We start from the raw sequence: 18,495 nt of genomic DNA, 5'->3' as shown, positions 1-18,495 counted from the left end.
TCACTGCCATGTTCCACTTTTAAACTTTTACTGCTTCAGTGATTCCTTCATTCCAGAGGAAGAGAATTTAACTCCTTTCTTATTCCCAGAACTGCTACCTGTATGACATACAGATTTCTGCTGATAGCTTATGTTCCTGAGGCATATTCAGCTCTTTCACCGAAAGCTGAATTTAACTATATGAAGAGGAAAATGTAAAAAAAAAAACCGAACTAAAATGATAGTTTAAAGTTCAAATCCCTTTCAAATTACATACATAAGATGAAAAAGGTTAAGTTTCATTCACTCTGATGGTAAAACCAATTTATTTTTACCAGCTTACCTAAAGGGACAGCAAGAGGGATTGTATTAATCATAGTTTCACAGTACATGAACTATGCAGAAATCAGTTGCAGTCTTCTATAAAAAGGCTTTATTGAATAATCTTTACATGAGCACAACAGTATAAATCAGCTAAAACCACTGACAAACAAAACAATATTACTTCTTGCTAGAAAGGCAGAAAAAAAATTAAGAATTAAATCTTTCAGAAGCTATTTGGATGAGACCTAAATTGATTTTTAAAATTACTAGTTGGTAAAGCAGCCAATAAGTTGATACATTTCTCTGAGTTCACAGGAAATCACATTGTCATGCACTAACAATTAACCAAATGGAGCATAGAAAGACCAAGAACTCCGTATTTTTCCTTGAAGTTCAAGAAGTAATAATGGTAGTACACTTGTACAAGACATTCACTTTGCATGTTTTTAACTTTTTCCTTTTTTCTCTCTGTGCTATAGGTGGTACAATAAAAGGAATGCTGAAGTTCAGTCCTAAGGAAATGCAAGTGTATAAATATGTATTTTAGATGTTTCTGATGGCCATAGAAAAGTCAGTAAACTAGGTATTTTACCGACCTTAAACCCAGAGTAAATTAACCCTTATGGCCATGCAAGAGGTGGCTTGCTCTCCTGTAGAGACAGTGGTCTGGAAAAGCATGCCCTTGAATAATTTGCATTTTCAGCTGTCCTGCACAATACTGAAGGCACAAATCAGCAGAAACCAGGGAAACTGGGGACAGAGACTATCTGGGGGAAAAAAAAATAGCTTCCTCTTGTATATACTTGCAGTTGCTTAAGCCCCTGCATATATGTGTATGTGAAGAAACCAGCTGGCAAGATGGACAGCACTCACAGAAGATGTGGGATAGTGTAAAAAACTGAAAAGCTTTAAGGGAGTCCTTCCTACATTAAATCAAAAAATCAGACATCATTAACAATTTCACAAGTGATCAGTTCAGTTTGTATCTGTGTCTGCATAACATAGCAACTGAAATAGGTATGTTGTGCAATACATATGAATAAATGAAACTAATTCCCCTTAAATAACACCAAAAATTTCTTTAAGCCTTCCCAAATTTCACAAGACAACTCTGAAGCAATATTACTTTGACAAGTCTTACATAGCTGATGCATTTAAAATGTCTGCTGTGTTTCAACTTGTTCCAAGCTTACCAGTAGTTCATCAGCCAGCAAACAAACTTGATCTATGGCAGCAGATATCCGGTATAGCATAACACCTTCATGGCACAAACAGACTTATGTATCAGTTTTCTAAACCAATTTGAACTTGCAGAGTAAATTTTACCAGATCAACACATTCCACATCTTTAAAGTGACTCTAAGATAGAACTAAGAGCCTTAAAGTCATTCACTGCATCAGACACTAAATTGTAAACACGTATCAACCTTGTTTTGCAATTACTTCTTTTGCTCTCCCAGATGTTCTTACTCAATGAGACCTCCTGAATTTTCAAGGTTGGTATGTTCTGAAAGGAAGTCCTCATATCATCATTAAACTAAAATGAAACAGAGTTAAATAAAGCAACTAGAATAAAACTAACTTTCAAAATGCCAGAGCAACCCACTAACAAATTACTAGAACAGGCATTCTGGATGATCACATGGATGTGTAGTCCAAAATGGGCAACCCACAACAGATTGACCAAACAGATGGTCATTGCGTTGACCTATTTCATATTACTAACAGATATGAAAATTCATAGAAAGTATATGAGGGTAAAAACCTTAAAGCTACTTGGAGAACACTAACCTATGCTTGCTAATCAAGAACAGCAGGGAAAGAAAAGAAACCCCCCTAAAACACCCCAAAAGTAAAAACCTCAACCACAAAACTAATCTCTAAAACAAATCACTAAAACCAAAAAACAATCACTAGATACGTAAAACAAATACTCTGTAGATACAGTGCAGTAAAAAGACATAACCTTCATTCCTATGACAGGGACACAGCACCAAGCCATTTGAATGTTGCTGCAGTGACCACTGAGTTTGGGGGGCATCCAACACTGAGGAAAACATTAAATCCAGCCTGCCTCTGTGCATATGTGCTGTAGCATGCTTAAGCTACTAGAGCTCCCCAAAACAAAAAAGCTAAGGCACAGAGCATGGCACAAAGGTGCTTCTTCCAACTCAAGACCCCAGCTGGCTTCAGCAGAAATCAGAAAGCATCCAAAGCATAAAATCAACTCCATATAGTTGATGTTGCAGCACTGCATTTCCCAAAATGTATCAATTAACTTGCATTACAAGTATTTTTCCATTCTCTGCAGTAACCCAGCTTTCTGTTATACTCTCTGACATCAAGCAAAAATTTATCAATCTACTCCTTAAATGACTGTTTTTCCTGAGGGACTATTTGAAGTGTATAGATAATACTCAATTTTCAGGCATTGCATTCTCTGTTTTCTTTTTATTCCAGTTCTAGTATGGTCCCCCTTTTCCCGATTCCTACATTATCTCAGGACAGTAGTATATGTTCCAGTTAACTTTTAGCAATGAGTGTCGACGTGGATTCTATAAACAATTGAAAAATATATAAAAAAACTCCTCAAATCTAGCAACTAGAGACCAAAGCATCTCTCCTATGAGGAGAGGCTAAGAGAGCTGGGGCTGTTCATCCTGGAGAAGAGCAGGCTCAGGGGAGATCTCAGTGTATATAAATACCTGAAAAGAGGGTGCAAAGAGGATGGAGCCAGGCTCATCTCAGCTGTGCCCAGTGACAGGAACAGAGTCAATGGGCACAAACTAAAACACAAGAGGCTCCCACTGAATATCATTAAACACTTTCTATTGTTCAGGTGACTGAGCACTGATACAGGTTGCCCACAGAGATTGTGGAGTCTCCATCCTTGGATATATTCAAAAGCCATTTGCACACGGTCTTGGGCAACTGGATCTAGGTGACCCTGCTTGAACAGTGAGGTTGGATCAGATGACCCCAAGGTCTCAGACAACTTCAACCATCCTGTGGATTCTTTGACTACTTTTACCGTAATTTCTCTTACTCCAACAGCTTTGTAAATGACAGAACAACTGTTAGATCTCTCTCCCTTCCACCATCAAACCAAGATTAAAAAGTACTTGTTATATAAATACTAAATTCTTAGTCTCTGAGGTTTTTACGTAACAGTATTTCCTTCAATTCAGCATCAAAGTAATCAGTTGCATCACCATCATGCAGTGTTATATTGCAGGAAGGGAGGAAGTAAATTGCCTCTCCCCTGTGGTGCACCAGGGGAAAGACTTCAGTATTTCTCAAAGGCTTTTCCAGTTTGGTCTGTCTTAAAGAAAGTGGGGAGAGAAGGGGGTAGAAAAATCTTTACAATTTCTTCTCCCCTCCCCCCCATTACTTTTGATTAACAAACTCAATATAGTCTGGACCATGCTTCAGGCACATGCATCGTAAATGAAAATACAAGGCCTATGATCTTTGCTAAATGTCTCAAAGATTTTACCTATTCTAGAGAAGAATTCAACTCAGTTCCTCAATTCCACATCTTTACAAAATCCACAATAAAAAAACAAATATAAGTAATACATTGACAATAAAGTTGTAACTTTGAACACACAACTGCATAAGTGTTTATGACTTATCTTTATATACTGACAGGAAAAGACTTCTGATGCTATATTTTAAATAATATATAATTCCATATATATATATATATGAATTACTTAATTTAGGATTTGTGGCAGATCTTAGTTTAGTTCTAAAGTATGAGAAGTTCTGAAAAATATTTTTTCCATATTTTTATTTATTATGAATTTATAAAATAAGGCCAGCTTCACAATTTTTAAATTAACAGAGATGATGAACTACACACAGATCAGCTTCCAACAAAGAGAAATAAACACCTACTTGATCATGACTTGTTTGCAAATACTGGACAAATCTTTTTATATCAGATAACGATGAAATTTCCAGCAAGCACTCTCTCAGCTGAACAGAATGTACAAATCACATCTTCAGTCAAGAAAAAGATAATTCTCAAAGGAAGAAAAGCTATAGGAAACCTGGTGCAACTTATGCAGAATTCAGATTATGTACAGGGGAATTTAAAGAAGCTTTCAATCACTAGTTTTGAAACACAAAATTCTGGATAATCTTTTTGCTATTCCCTTCCTCTCCACCCAGCCCCCCACCAAAATCTCTCCCCATCAGCAAAACTGCCAGGAGGAAATCTGTGCTGCTTCAGCACAAAGCCTACTTTGCTGAAGCTTTCAACCAAGTCATGGTTAAACTCACAAATAACCGAACTAGCTACAGTGCCTCCCCAGCAGAGGAAAGCAGCAATGACTCTGGCCCAGGTACAGAACAGAAAGTCAGGACTACAGCACCTAAATTCCCATAACATATTTATAAACATCCCAAGAGAACAAGAACACACAAATAAATTACTACAAGGTAAAATATAATGTGGTCACATGGTACACTTGCTACTCAGTGATAATTCTCTGTGTAGTTATAACCTTATGGGGACTAATCTGTCTTCTGAACTATCTACCATTACATTAAACTATTCACTAATCCATCAGAAACAGCTTTCCAGCAGACCTGGTTTCACTCATTTGACAACTCCAATAGCTGCAGAAGTCTTAAACCAAGAAGCTCTTAAGCTATAAAGTGAAAAAGCCAACATCAGGGCACTATGAAACTTCTCACATTTCACCCAGGCATCACTTTTCTGGCAGGTCTGCAGGGAGCCCTGCTCCACTTTCCTTCAGCATTACACACAAACCTCTGATTCTTTCAACTTTCTTTACTACTTTTAAAGAGACAACATTCCATCTTTCCTACCTGCCAATACCAGCAGCTTTTTTAAATTTATTGATCTGCAGCTTTCCATCCTGCCCTTACCAAGAGAAGCACACTTCCCAAATCAGATAGTAAAACCACTTCTCACCCACAAGCTGTCATTCCACCTCAGCATCTGGAGAGGTAGAGAACAAGATAATATATTTTTGCTTACTTTCATAAAGTGACAAACAAAAGATTAGAGCTAAACACAACAAAACACCTAACGAACAAAAGAAAATAGTAATTAGAACAACAGGAGTTAATTTGTCTTCTTCTCAACTTCATATGTTAGACTGCCATTTAAGCTGAGATAAAATGAACTGGTTTGAGGTAGCCCTGTTCTACTATACATATAAAACAAAAATTTGATTAAACACTGATCATGACAAGGGCCCGCACATAGATTAAGAACCGTTACCAAGACACTCCTTTCTCACAAAGCATCATCTATATGCTTTTTCAATGTGTCTTTTTCTAGTACTACCCATCTGAATGTCAAAGGCTACAAGCAAAACCAAAGAGATACTTCCAACTCATTTAAAAAAGCCAGGAGTTTCCTATGAAGAAGCAGCAATACTTTGCATTTTTGTACCCAGATGATTAGTACAACTTAAATACAACTCAAATCAAATCCCAGAAAGTCATAAACAACTTTATTTCGGAAATAACTAGAACTAAATAGTCTCCTGAAAAATACACCAATGTAACAAATGTGTAAACCCCTTCATTATGATTTTCATAAAGCCACTTTAAATGTCGAGAATATTGAGCTTTTGTAGCCATGAAGACAAAATAAAGGCCAAATAAAGCACAAAACAAAGGACGGATTTTAAGACTAAAGCTAGTTCTAACAATGTTTCTGAATCCCTTCAGGAAAGGGCATTTGCCGAGCATAGCAATCAAAGGGCACCATAGCAATCACACGAATATATATGTGTATACATATAGATATATATATATAAAAGTTTTTCCACCCACAAAGCTCAAGCTTGAATTACTGTGATCTGTATATATGGGAGAACATTCCTGGATCGGGAATAGGGATGAGACAGGTGACATTTTTATTTCTAAATTTCAATTATTTCAGTCTGTACTGTATACAAATTTAATATGTGGGTGGTAACTAAAGCCTTGTAAAATATCTGGAATACTGTATGAAGAAGGAACTTCCACCACACCACTCACAGAGGTAGCATTAGAAAAGTGGTTATTAAAATGGTCTAGCAGATACAGAGCTACTGCTATTGAAACCAACAGAAGAATCTGTCACAGAAGTTTGGAAAGATCTAGCAGAGATACAGGACATGAAGAATGACTATACACAAGTACTGTGCATCTAAAAGAACAGTACTGACTCCTTCACAGAGTGAATTTGCTTCAAATTAGAAGAGCAAAACTGCTAGACACAATACGTATTTCCATGTTTTTCATTACAATATATCTTAATCTGTTTGCAGCTATGACACTATTGCTGCTGGCAAATGGAAGGGTGTTTTTGCAAAAAAACTAGGAAATTCAAGTCATGTGACTAGCTCTGCTTTTGTAACTAAGCGCTCTTAAGCATGATTCAAAGACAAAACAGCTTTTAAGTCACTAGCTTACCACATGATGCTAGTTGTTTAAATCCTATGATACTTCATCAAAATCTCTTTATAGCAGTATATGAACAGAAAGATGGGGGGAGGGAAGGAGGAAGATAAAAACATCTAGCCTGCACTCATAGTTCAGCTTGCCTAAAAGGATTCTAAGAAGTGCCAATCAACACTTGCACTGAAATTCTTCCATTCTGTACAGGCACGCACAGTACTAAAGCTTTTCATTGCTCAATGGAAATCCTCAGGCAGCATTCCAAACATACTTCACATTCAAGAAGAATTGCCAGTCATACTTTTTCTCCATCCACTCAAATTATCAAAAACCTCAATGTAAACCCATAGAAATTCATCTAATTTGGGGGCATGGAGGAGGAAGTACAAAGCTAGTGCTGAGAAGAAATTCTGACTTTAGGTATCAAAAGAAAGAAGTAACTTTCTTATCTGATCACATTAAGAATTTTTCTTTACTAAAGCATTATATCCAAGTGACCTTGTAATGTCAATCATGCCAAATTCTGCTACTTTCTGCATCAACAGTTTCTATGAGGAAAGCTATTGGCTTATTCTCAAAGACTTTTTGGCATGCTACAGCAAAAGAAGGTACCTGCACTACTCACAAATATAAGCATGACAGGATCTCCCTCCAAAAAAACTAAACATTTTACTAACTTAGAAACTATTTAGACTTACTACTGGATTTGATCTGTGGCTTAGTCCTCTATGTAAATACAGTAATACTAGATGTTTAACAAGAAAGTGAAAAGAACTCCTGCAAAGACCATACAATTTTCACCCATGGGGTGCTTCCATTTTTTAACGTTGGAAACTGGTATAAATTCAGAGGCATAAGGCTATCGGCTCCTGCTGACAATAACCACAATCAGGCTGAACAGCACTGTCACTATTGCTAGCTCAATGCTAGACTTCAGTGCAAGAAAGTCTGAAGGCAGTAAGTACAAAAATACATTTTTTTTCATTGCTCTAGATCTGTCACCTTTCAATATTACTCAATATAAACTGCCCTTTGAATCCTTGTTGAGACAAAAACAAACAAACAAACAAACAAAAAATCCTTGGAAAAGCACACTCTAACCTGCAGATACCAGAATTCACAACACTGACATTTAACCTTTAACCTAAGCTCTAGCATACTAATTTCAGCACACCTCAGTATTATTAAACTGCTCCAAAATAAATTTTAATGTCCCATCCTTCCTCTCCCCCTTTTAATAGTTATGTCCCATCCCCATCTATCATTCAGCAGGTCAACACAATATAATCATTAAGATGTCCTCACATAAATGTACATTGTTCTAGGATCGTAAGAGATCTTTTTTTTAAATGTATTACCCTACAGTTACACAGGCTGGTGTTTTTCTAACTCTACTGGAATATGCATATTATTGATAACTGGAAACAATATGCCAACAAAGAAAAACAGAAATTTTAATCAAGCAGTTGAATTGACTGGAATCCCCAAGGAAGCTGCTTTTAATAAAATAAAAATTTATATTGGTTTGAAGCCTTACAACACAAGTTTTTTCCAACATTCACCGATCTTAGTATGAAGACCACAACACTGAAGCTCTTGGATAAAGGCAAGTATGAAATCCTAAGTACTCATAAACACAATAACCAAAATATATACAATACATCATGAAAAAAAAAATCCATACCATTTTAAGATATTGAAAAACAATAACAAGTTTAAAGTTTAGATATCCATTATCCTGGCCATCTAGATACTATCAGTTATTTCTAAGTTTTAAGTTTTTTCTAATTGCATGTCTTTGCAACATTAGAAATGTTTTTTTAAAAAACTTAAGTATGGTTAGATATAAGGAGGAAATTCTTTACTGTGAAGGTGGTGAGGCACTGGAACAGGTTGCCTAAAAGTGGCAAATGATCCATCCCTGGCAGTATTCAAGGCCAGGTTGGACAGAGCCTTGGACAGCATGGTCTAGTCGGAGGTGTCCCTGCTTATGACAGAAGGGTTGGAACTAAATGATCTTAAGGTCATTTCCACCCCTAACCATTCTATGATTCTACGGGACTATTTACAAAATGCTATGGACTATTTTCAAAATTTAGGTGTCTTAGAATGCACATACACATAAACAAGTCTTTAAACTGCTAACCACAACTCCTTTCACTTCAATACTTTCCTGTGAGTTCATTAAGTCCTCATAAGCCTGGTGTCTGGGCATCTTCTCTCTCTCAAAGCCACTTCCTTATTAGAATTCTATGTTTCTTGACAGTAACATTAATAAAATACACAACTGATTCTTTTCTAGGCCATCTGCTCTACTACTAGAACTCAGGAACTTGCAAGGCCAGCTATGTGATGATTGTCCAAATACCTGCACTGCTTTTTCCCATAAAAGATATGGTAACTCAATATATTTACTGCTCCCCAACTCTAGATGCCAGAATGGTTACTCAGCGACTACAGACACTTGGTAAACACACCAGCATTAATTATAAGAAACATTGTATTAACTGTGCATGACCTGTGAAATTCAGATTTATCATGGCATGACTCTGCCATTCCAATGCATCAGCAGAAATTACATGCTGGTTCCTGACACCCCATTTTTGACAAAAGGCAGCCATGGTTTAAACCCCATCTTTCTTCTAGCCACATATAGTTTATCTCTTGACAGTAGTCACTAAAGATGGCACAAGAAAACCCCAGGCAGCTGAAAATTCAGTCTACACCATGAGACTACTAAACATTCAGGCTAAAATCTCCATCTCTCACATTTCTTCAGCCTTTGGCACACACATGACCTTCATCGAAACACTGAAGCTCGACCAAGTCCGTGAGAAGAACCAGAGTAACACCGGTCCTGGCACCCCATCTCCTCGGTCCCCGGATGAGTCCTGCGGCCTCCCCCAGCTCCACACACGCGGGTTGCAGAAAACAAGCCATACAAACCGCCCTCCCCGGCAGCCCAGCTTCCCTGGAGACAAGCACCGGCAAAGCGAACTATCCCCGACCAGCCCCGATTCCTCTCCCGTACAACCCGCCGCACCCTTCCCTCCCCGAGCCGGGTCACTTACTGAGCTGCCCGGTTCCGGGCTCCCTGCCGCCTGTTCCCCCGAGTACGCTGCCGCCCAGCCCGCTCAGGGCCCCGCCGGCGGGCGGCGTGCCACTCTGCCGCTCGAAGTTCCCCGGGTTGGAGAAAAAATCGCGGAGTCGGGGCAGCTCCCGGCCGCTCTCCAGCAGCTCCGTGTGCAGCTCCAGCGCCGTTAGCAAGAACTGGTCCCGCAGAAGCTGCGCCGCTATCGCGTCCATGGGCACCCGCGCCGGCTCCCCCGCGCCGGTCCCGCCGCCCGCCCCCGCCCCGCCGCCAGCATCGCCCGGTGCCGCCGCACGCAAACCCGGCAGATCATCGGGGCTCTCCATGGCCACCACAGCCTCCTGCTGCTGCTGCGGGTACACCGGCCCTCCGGGCTCGTTGCTGCTACTGCTGCCGCCGCCGGGCCTAGACTCCTCGGGCTCGTCTTCCTCGGAGTCGCTGAGAAAGGGGTTCACGCTGCTGCCCCCGCCCGCCGCCGCCATCTTACAGCCCAACACGGGGCGATCACTCCCAAGGCGTTACCCCGGCAAAGCCTGAGAGGAGCCGCCACCGCCGCAGCCACTTCTAGGAAGGCCGGGGCAGCTGCCAGCCCCCTTCACTGCTGCGGACGCTGCCGCCAACGGCGGCAATGACGGCTCCGTCCTCCTCCCACCGCCGCCTCAGCCACCTCCCACCAGCACCACTGCCGCTTCCGGATCCCAACTCTCGCGAGAGCTTCCCGAACCAACCGCGAGCAGCTCTCGGGAGCCCAGAGCCCCGCCTCTGCCGGCCTCATGCCTGCCCCTCAGCCGCGGGAGCCGGGGAGCAGCGGAGGGCGGGGCCGGAGGGAGGGACCGGAGGGAGGGGTCTGTGGGAGGGGCGGGAGCGGACAGGTAGACAGGCAGGAGGAAGCGGAAGTGGCTGGGGCTCGGTGTGAGGGAGATGAGTAAGTGCTGCCGGTCTGCACACTGGGCCCTTCCTTCGGGGGTTGGGGGTGGAGGGTCCCGGGTCCTGGTTGTGGAACGGGTTCTGGCGTGCGCTTCCCGGCTCCTGGAGGGCTCTGGGCGGCTGCACAGCCTGCGGCAGATGGGTGTTGCTGAGGCGGAGGGTGTGGAGCTCGGCTTCAGGGGGTCCTGGGACCCGCCGGTCTCTCCGCCTATCTCCTAGGTTGTGTTGGCTGGGCAGATGTAGGGCTCCGGTGTACGTGATAGGCCTGAAATCGGGGGGAGGGACAGTCTAAACACGTCTGGTGATAACCTGTGTGTCTGGGAGTGTGATGTTGTAGCTCTTAAAAATATGATGTAAAGGTATAACCTGGCAAGAAACAGCCAGAGTGTAGCAACAGCGAATGGAAGTTCATCTCCCTAAAAATGGTACACAATGAGGTCAGCACTGGTGTCTTTTCTGTTTTTGAAAATCATGTCCCGTTCCCACTATACTTGCCAGATTTGTGTTTGTGTAAAGATGATTCACTAGGAATTACTTGCTTTACTGAAAGCAAAGTTGGGGTCAAAATTGTAGGAATAAAATAATGATAAGAATTTATATTGATACTGGGATGTTTCAGTCTTTAGAACTGACTTGCAAATAAAAACTGTTGAATCAAGATTATAAGTATAACCTTTAAAATTTACTGGGCCCTACTAATATTTCTAGGTAGATAAGTTGTATTCGGTACTGTGACAACAAACTCTTGTAGTCCTATCATGTGAATTTTCTACAAAAGACTACTCAGCCTGGAGAAGAGAAGGCTGTGTGGAGACCTCACAGCAGCCTTCCAGTATCTGAAGGGGGCCTGTAGGGATGCTGGAAAGGGACTCTTCCTTAGGGACTGTAGTGATAGAACAAGGAGCAATGGGTTCAACCTTAAACAGGGGAAGTTCAGGTTAGATATAAGGAAGAAGTTCTTTGTTGTGAGGGTGGTGAGGCACTGGATCAGATTGCTCAAAGTAGTAAATGCTCTGTCCCTGGCAGTATTTAAGGCCAGGTTGGACAGAGCCTTAGGCAACATGGTCTAGTGTGAGGTGTCCCTGACCATGGCAGGGGGCTTGGAACTTGATGATCTTAAAGTCTTTTCCAACCCAAACCATTCTGTGATTCTGTGGCTGGCACTTCCCTTGTGGTTTTAATTTGCATGAATTTTTGTAAGCAATGTAATCAATTTTCCACTGTGCTGTAATAAACTTTGACTTTTTTTTTCTGTATTACTGTTTTACGTTGTCGATACTATGCAAAAAGAGAGTAAGTAGTGGAGTGTGAACTGGTTGTTGTATGGGGTACAATGGTGGTGTATTGAAAATGCTTTAAAATTTGACTCGGACCACAATAAAAATAAGAACAAAAACATTTCCATGTTGGTGCTCCAGTAGAAATATGAACTCTTAAAGAAATCTTATGCTTTTTCTTTTTCTTTCTGCAGAGTTCAAGCATTTTAATTATCAACTTGATAACAGTCGATAAGCGGGTCGTGGTGTGCCTCTTCCTTGAAAGGGATGGGAAAACTGGTGTCCTATAGCAGTCTCTAGTGGCGATCGGCGGTGTTTGCATGTGTCTGGGAGTTGTCAAACGTAGCTCGGACACTACGTTCGACCTTTCTTTTAGGAGTCTCATTTCTGCCGACTGCTGTGTCCTGCTGCAGTAAGGACCAGCCTTTTTCCCCATCCCTTCCCTAAAATAACATAAAACTTGAAGTACTTGAGATGGAAAATAAGTAGAGAAATTTAAGTCTTTGCTTTTACTGTGTTGATTTTGGTAGGCGTGCTAAATCTTGAGCTGATGCTTTGAAGTTCAATGATCTTAAATATATGACCAGTTTTGGGTTCTCTCTATACTGTTTCAGGTGGTGGTATGTGTAAAGGGTGCTTGCTTCCTGTGCTGCTCTGGTGCAGTGTCAATTACTCTCACAGTGACTGCACAGTTTAAGTCAAGCTATAAGGGGTTTTGTGTTTCAGTTGTTACAGACAAGGTTAATTTTATTTTTAAAATAATTCCATTAGGTCCATATTGAGGTTTTCTGTTCTGGACATTTGAAGCGTATAAATTCATGTGTTCTAGTAAGTGAAGTAGGGTAGGCTTTTTCCATCTGATTGGAATCCCAATCAAGACACAGGGAACAGAATGAGGAAAATGAGGCAGTCTGATTTTTACTTTAAAATAATGCAGATATGTGAGTTCCACCAACTCTTACTTAAATTTTCTTCTAACATGGTGCTACCTGAATCTTTGTCTATATGTGTTTAAGACTTTTACCTCCGGGAGCTGGGGGGGGAGTAAGGGGAGGAGTGAGAGAGAGACTGCACGGCTGGACTTAAACCAAGAGGTGCTTAAAGATTGCTGCCATTTCTCTGAAACTGTATCTGTCCCTTCCAGTTCTAAGGGTATGTTGTCTTTTTTTTTAAGGAGGATAGGTTATATCACAGGTTAATAGTTAGCTGTGTGTCAAGTACGATTGTAGCTTTACTTGGCGAAACTAACTTTAGAAAGTGCTTGTTAATTGGGGTTTGAAGTCAAAGTAGTACAGCAGTATGAACGGGCTCTTGGAAATATTGTCAGCCTCACCAAAAATGTTATCTCCCATAATGTCTGATAAGGACCAGAATTAAACAAAACAAAGCCCCCTAAATCCCTTTGAATCAAAGTTTGAGTTTGTTTTTCTATCTCTAAAACTGTTGTTTTGAAGCATTATTGTGAATAATGGATTTTTGCAAGCCTACCATAAAAAAACAGTGAGCAAACACTCAGAGCCTAAGGAGTGTTACAGAGAACTTGTTCAAGCTGTGTATATAATGTTTTTTGTGAGAATTAATAGATGGGGAAAACTCACTCAACTGTTACAGTTGAGCAAGGAGACATAATTTGGGAACAAAAGATAGGACCTTTTAAGACACCACAAACACTTCAATTGCTTGGGCTTTGCTCACAGATAGTCTGGAAGATGGTGTGTGTTGCCTGGAAATGTTGGCTGCACTGAAAGAAGTTGTATAAGTTAAGCTCTAAGATGGTATGCTATGCCATGTTGAAGGACCATATGGATGGGGAAGGGAAACAGTGTGCTGGTATATGAGAAGCATACTTGTAAAGTCATTCTTGAATTCTGAGGTCTAAAGATACCGAAATTCAAATGAAAAGCTATTTTGCCTGAATTTAAGGTGTCTTTTGTTGAAGCTTTGTGGAGGCCTAGACAATTAAGGCTTGACATTGAAAAGGTCAGCAGCCAAAATCCTGGGCTGCATCAAAAGGAGCATGACCACCATGTTGAAGGAGGTGATCCTGCCCCTCTTCTCTGATCTTGTGAGACCTCACTTGGAGTATTGTGTGCAGTTCTGGTGTCCTCAAAATAAAAAGGACATGGAACTGTTAGAACAAGTCCAGAGGAGGGCCACGAGGATGATCAGGGCACTGCAGCACCTCCCATATGAAGATAGGCTGAGAAAGTTGGGGCTGTTCAGCCTGGAGAAGGCTGCATGGAGACCTCATAACAGCCTTCCAGTATCTGAAGGGGGCCTACAGGGATGCTGGGGAGGGACTTTTCATTAGGGACTGTAGTTGACAGGACAAGGGGTATTGTGTTAAAACTTAAACAGGGGAGGTTTATATTGGATCTAAGGAAGAAATTCTTTCCTGTGAAGGTGTGAGGCAGTGGAATGGGTTGCCCAGGGAGGTTGTGAATGCTCCATCCTTGACAGTGTTCAAGGCCAGGTTGGACGAAGCCTTGCGTGGCATGGTTTAGTGTGAGGTGTCCCTGCCCATGGCAGGGGGGTTGGAACTGGGTGATCTTAAGGTCCTTCCCAACCCTAACTATTCTATGATTCTAAAAAATAAAAGTGTCTTCTAGAAATGAAAAGTGTCTTGGCTTTGTTTTAAAAGCAAAAATAAGTTCACAGGGTTTCAGCAGAGGGTGTTTAGAAGTTGGTATATCATGAATGATAATGAATGTTGCTTACTATGGCAGTAGAGATTGCTGAGGTGCAAAAAGAGCTCTGTTTTAAGCTAAGCATTTCAGGCTTCAGTAACTGATCGTTTGAGTGGGTAGTGGATAGTTTTGGGCACAGCCTTATGCACATTCAAGAACATGCTTTCTGTGTGAATATGTTGTAACTATGGCCGCTAGTCGAAGAGGAGGTAACTCCTTTGCATATGGATTTCTTACTAGACCTCCAAGTATCCTTGGACAAATACTGTATATACTTACATTACTACTTAAGAGCTTGAGTGCTTTCTTGAAGGTGATATAAACCAGCCTCTTTATCTTTTTCTGCACTTCACAACTTGGCTATTGCAATTTCTGTGGAATAGTTTGTTTCATGTGGTGATTGAAGGAATTGAAAATATATCCCATACTCTCCCCTCCCCACCCTCCCTTTGTGCTTATTTCTTTATGATAAAGCAATGATTTCTGACAAAGTGTTCTCAGAATGGGGTTACCTAGGGACTTGGATCTGTTCTGATCCTGAATACTTGGTTGTACTGGTGAGCACCATTGGCTTTGTGGGGGCTGGTAGGGGTGTGGGACCCATAGAGTGCCTGCCTGCTGCAGGTGGGGGGCTACATGTCCCTGGCCTGAGTGGGCACTGGCCATCACTGTGCTCACAGGTTGCTCTTCAGAGCTGTGCTTATCAATGAATTGTGTTGTACAGTGTGTCTGATTTGGATTGCTTTCCTCAGGCTTTAAATGAGTTTCTGTTCTCAGTGGAAAACTTAATTTACCTCAATCTGTGTCAGCTTTGCTGTGAACTGCTGTTTGCTAGGGAAAGATAAATAAAATAGCAATTATGCTAGCCAGTTGAATAACATTCAGTAATACATTATATTCAACTGGCTAGGATAATTAAGTACGGCTTTTGAATTAAAAAGTTCTAAAGGCTTTATTTTGGGGTTTTTTTTGTTTGTTTTTTTTGTTTGTTTATTTTAAAGAAACTTTGAAAGTGAGAGAACCTACAAACTGATTATTTGACTTCTGTATTCCTTTCATTGAGAGTACTACTGTATGCTTGGAAGGTTGTCTTGCAGTCCTTTTTTTTCCTTTTCGTATTGGCAAATTAGCATTCAAAGGCTTGTGTGCAAGATTCAGCAGGTGTGGCTTGTTACTGTTTGAGGTAATTCTTGTTTATTTGTAATGGTTGATACTGATAAGAATATGTGACTTTAATAAAGACAACTTCTGTCAGCTCTTTAAAGTCTTCCTTAGTCCCACTAGCTTCTGTGGAACACACTTTAAGCTCTGTTTTATTGTCAAAGGTTGTTTTCTTTGTGTATATACAGAATATATTTGCAAGCTGCTTTTGCCAAGCTCAGTGCACCTAAATATGGTTCTTTTTCCAGTATTTTCCCTGTGTGCTCTATGTTAATATTTGTTGTATGACTTTAAAGAGTTTGATCCTTGTCCCTTTTATTGTGAAGGGGAAGAACTGTACTGCTTGTATTGGTGCATATACTTTATTGCTTTTGGTTTTGCAAGTCACTTTAAAAATATCTCGGGAGGCTTTCCTTCAGCCTTGATTTGCCATGGAGGGCTGCAGTGAGACAAGAAGACTGCTGTAGCAAGCTGTCTTCCTGTGCTTTTTTTTTTTCCTGCAATAATGGAGAAATCTGAGAAATGCAAGCCTTTTTGTGCTCTTGGCAGCACAAAAAGAATCAAACAGTCATCTTAAGTTGAAAATGTGACACTAAGCTGTAAAACAGTGGTGCTTGAAGAAGACTTGCTGATAAGAGTATTGCCAAAATACCCAGAAGTCAAGAAGTACCCAAGAATACCTCTTGAAAATAGATATAGCCTTCCACCCCTCCACCACACCCCCTCCGTCAAATGCTGTTGTCCAGTGAAATAGATGATTCGCAGCAAAACCACTGAGGGTTTGGTTTTGGGTTTTACTTTTTCTGAGTTCTGAATTTGTAGCTGCCTTCATACCGAGCAGATGTAAAGCTGAATTTCTATTCTTTGAGGTTTTTTCTCCACTTGGCTGAAGTGGTACCAAAAGGTGATGCTCTTTCTAATCTTTTATACCTCAAAGCAGTCATAATTTCTTACAGAAGTACCTGTGTACACTTTCTCAATGATGTCCTGTTGTCAGTATTGGTTTTAAGTATGTTTTTGTGCCTGGGAGACTTGTGGGTACAACTTTCCATGTTTACAGAATAATTCAGAGAAAATTGTGTAGGTTGACATTAGGCTAAGTGATTTGCAGTACATTCAAGTATTAGAACATTTGTTTTATTGGTGCTGTGCAGGCCATAGTCAAATTTCTCCTTGAAAGGTTTTGGCAAGGCAGGCAGAGTAATTTTGATTATCAAGTAATGTTAAAAAGAAAATTAAATATTCTTTGAGGTTTTTGCCTCAGGTTTGTGTGTGCTTTTCTGAACCACATTTAAAATTTAAAACAGATGTCATTGTTATTGTAATCCCTAAAATGCTCAGTGAAGATGTTGAACATAAAATAATTTTAAACAGATGGTTTGAATTACAAAAGCCACTTCAGTGCCAGAGCAAGTGGAAGTATTGTAGTTGCAGTTTCATTGTCTAGCAGAGCATGTTATGCCTCAATATAGAAAGAAAATAAAGTTTTGGGAAGAGGGAAAAGCAACTTCATTGTAATCCCACTTGATAGTATGATTATACAATGAAGTCAAAATGAGGATTTGGGTTTTCCTGTGTTTAGGTACTGTGTAAAGATATGAGAGAATTACTCTGAGACTGGCTGCTGAGTCTACTATATAATTTCTGCAGTCAATAGGTGTATGTGCTGTTACAGCAGGAATGACTTGATACCATTTCTTGACTAATATAACTCCTTTAAAATCTCAGTTAGTAAAATAATAGGGTAGGGGCTGCTACAGCATTTTAGATGATGTGTAACTGCCATGGCATGCAAAGTATTGTCAGTTAGACCACACAACTTTGACTTTGCTCCCCAACCCTAAGCAAAAGCATATTTTTTTTTATGTATGGACAAATTGTACAGTCACCACTTTGACAGTTTAAATTACAGAATACACAACACTGTTTAGTTGAAAAATGTGTCAGTCAGCCAGAAGCATAGCAAACATTTGGCCTATTTCTTTTTCTGTAAAAGATACTTGCTAAGGCCATTGATGCTTACTGAAAATGCATTTCCAATGGTGTTTATTTATCTTAATCAACAGACTTGGCAGTATTAGTGAGGCATGGTCCCTCTAAAAGAAATGACTAATGTATCTTGAGCTCCATTTCTTGACATTTTATTATCCTTAAAAAAATATTCCTGCCAGTGGGGCATATTCCACGTAGTATTTTGTGCATGTTTTATTGCATATTTGAAGAAAGACGAATATAAAAGGGAAATGTCACATTTCTCACAAAGAACTATATTGTATTGCGATACAAGTATGGTTTTCTTTGCCTTATAAATAATGCTGAGAGATTATAACTTCAGAGAGAATATAGTTTAGATGTAGATTACTTTGGGAAAATTAGAGCTGCACTTAATTATGTCAGCTTTCCTGTTAAGCACTGAGGAACCTGACCTAGCTTGGGGCTGTGGATGTAGCTTCTGTACCATGAGTCAAAAAACAGAAGGAAAAAAAAAAAGTCTTGTCAGCAAGTTATGGATCAATTTGAAAAGGGGGAAAAGCTCGTGTGGAATAAACTGCCTGCTTCTTGCCTCTGATGTTTGGGCTTAGGTGGCTCACTGCTGATGTCTTGTTCCCTTGCTGCTGTCACA

The 18,495-nt window shown here is 40.4% G+C and overlaps 2 protein-coding genes across 5 annotated transcripts in view; one reads left to right on the top strand and one right to left on the bottom strand.

Annotated features, from left to right (window-relative positions):
• Positions 1-10,489, bottom strand: part of RELCH (RAB11 binding and LisH domain, coiled-coil and HEAT repeat containing) — a 75,242-nt gene extending 64,753 nt beyond the window's left edge. Inside the window, exon 1 of one of the 3 annotated variants that reach the window (XM_034060084.1) lies at positions 9,801-10,489. In XM_034060084.1, coding sequence (XP_033915975.1) covers positions 9,801-10,302 — 502 coding nt within the window. In that variant the 5' untranslated portion in view covers positions 10,303-10,489. The remainder of the gene's footprint in view (positions 1-9,800) is intronic. The other 2 variants (XM_034060082.1, XM_034060080.1) reach the window with 2 other exon arrangements.
• Positions 10,490-10,685: 196 nt separating this feature from the next.
• Positions 10,686-18,495, top strand: part of PIGN (phosphatidylinositol glycan anchor biosynthesis class N) — a 98,855-nt gene continuing 91,045 nt past the window's right edge. For both annotated transcript variants that reach the window (XM_005149940.4, XM_031049667.2), the window contains exon 1: positions 10,686-10,745. The gene's annotated coding sequence lies outside the window, so the exon portion shown is untranslated. The remainder of the gene's footprint in view (positions 10,746-18,495) is intronic.

This window comes from Melopsittacus undulatus, chromosome 1 (assembly GCF_012275295.1).
Source record: "Melopsittacus undulatus isolate bMelUnd1 chromosome 1, bMelUnd1.mat.Z, whole genome shotgun sequence".
Classification (NCBI taxonomy): Eukaryota; Metazoa; Chordata; class Aves; order Psittaciformes; family Psittaculidae; genus Melopsittacus; species Melopsittacus undulatus.
Note: the sequence above shows the minus strand (reverse complement) of the source record. Positions and strands in the feature narration are given on the sequence as shown.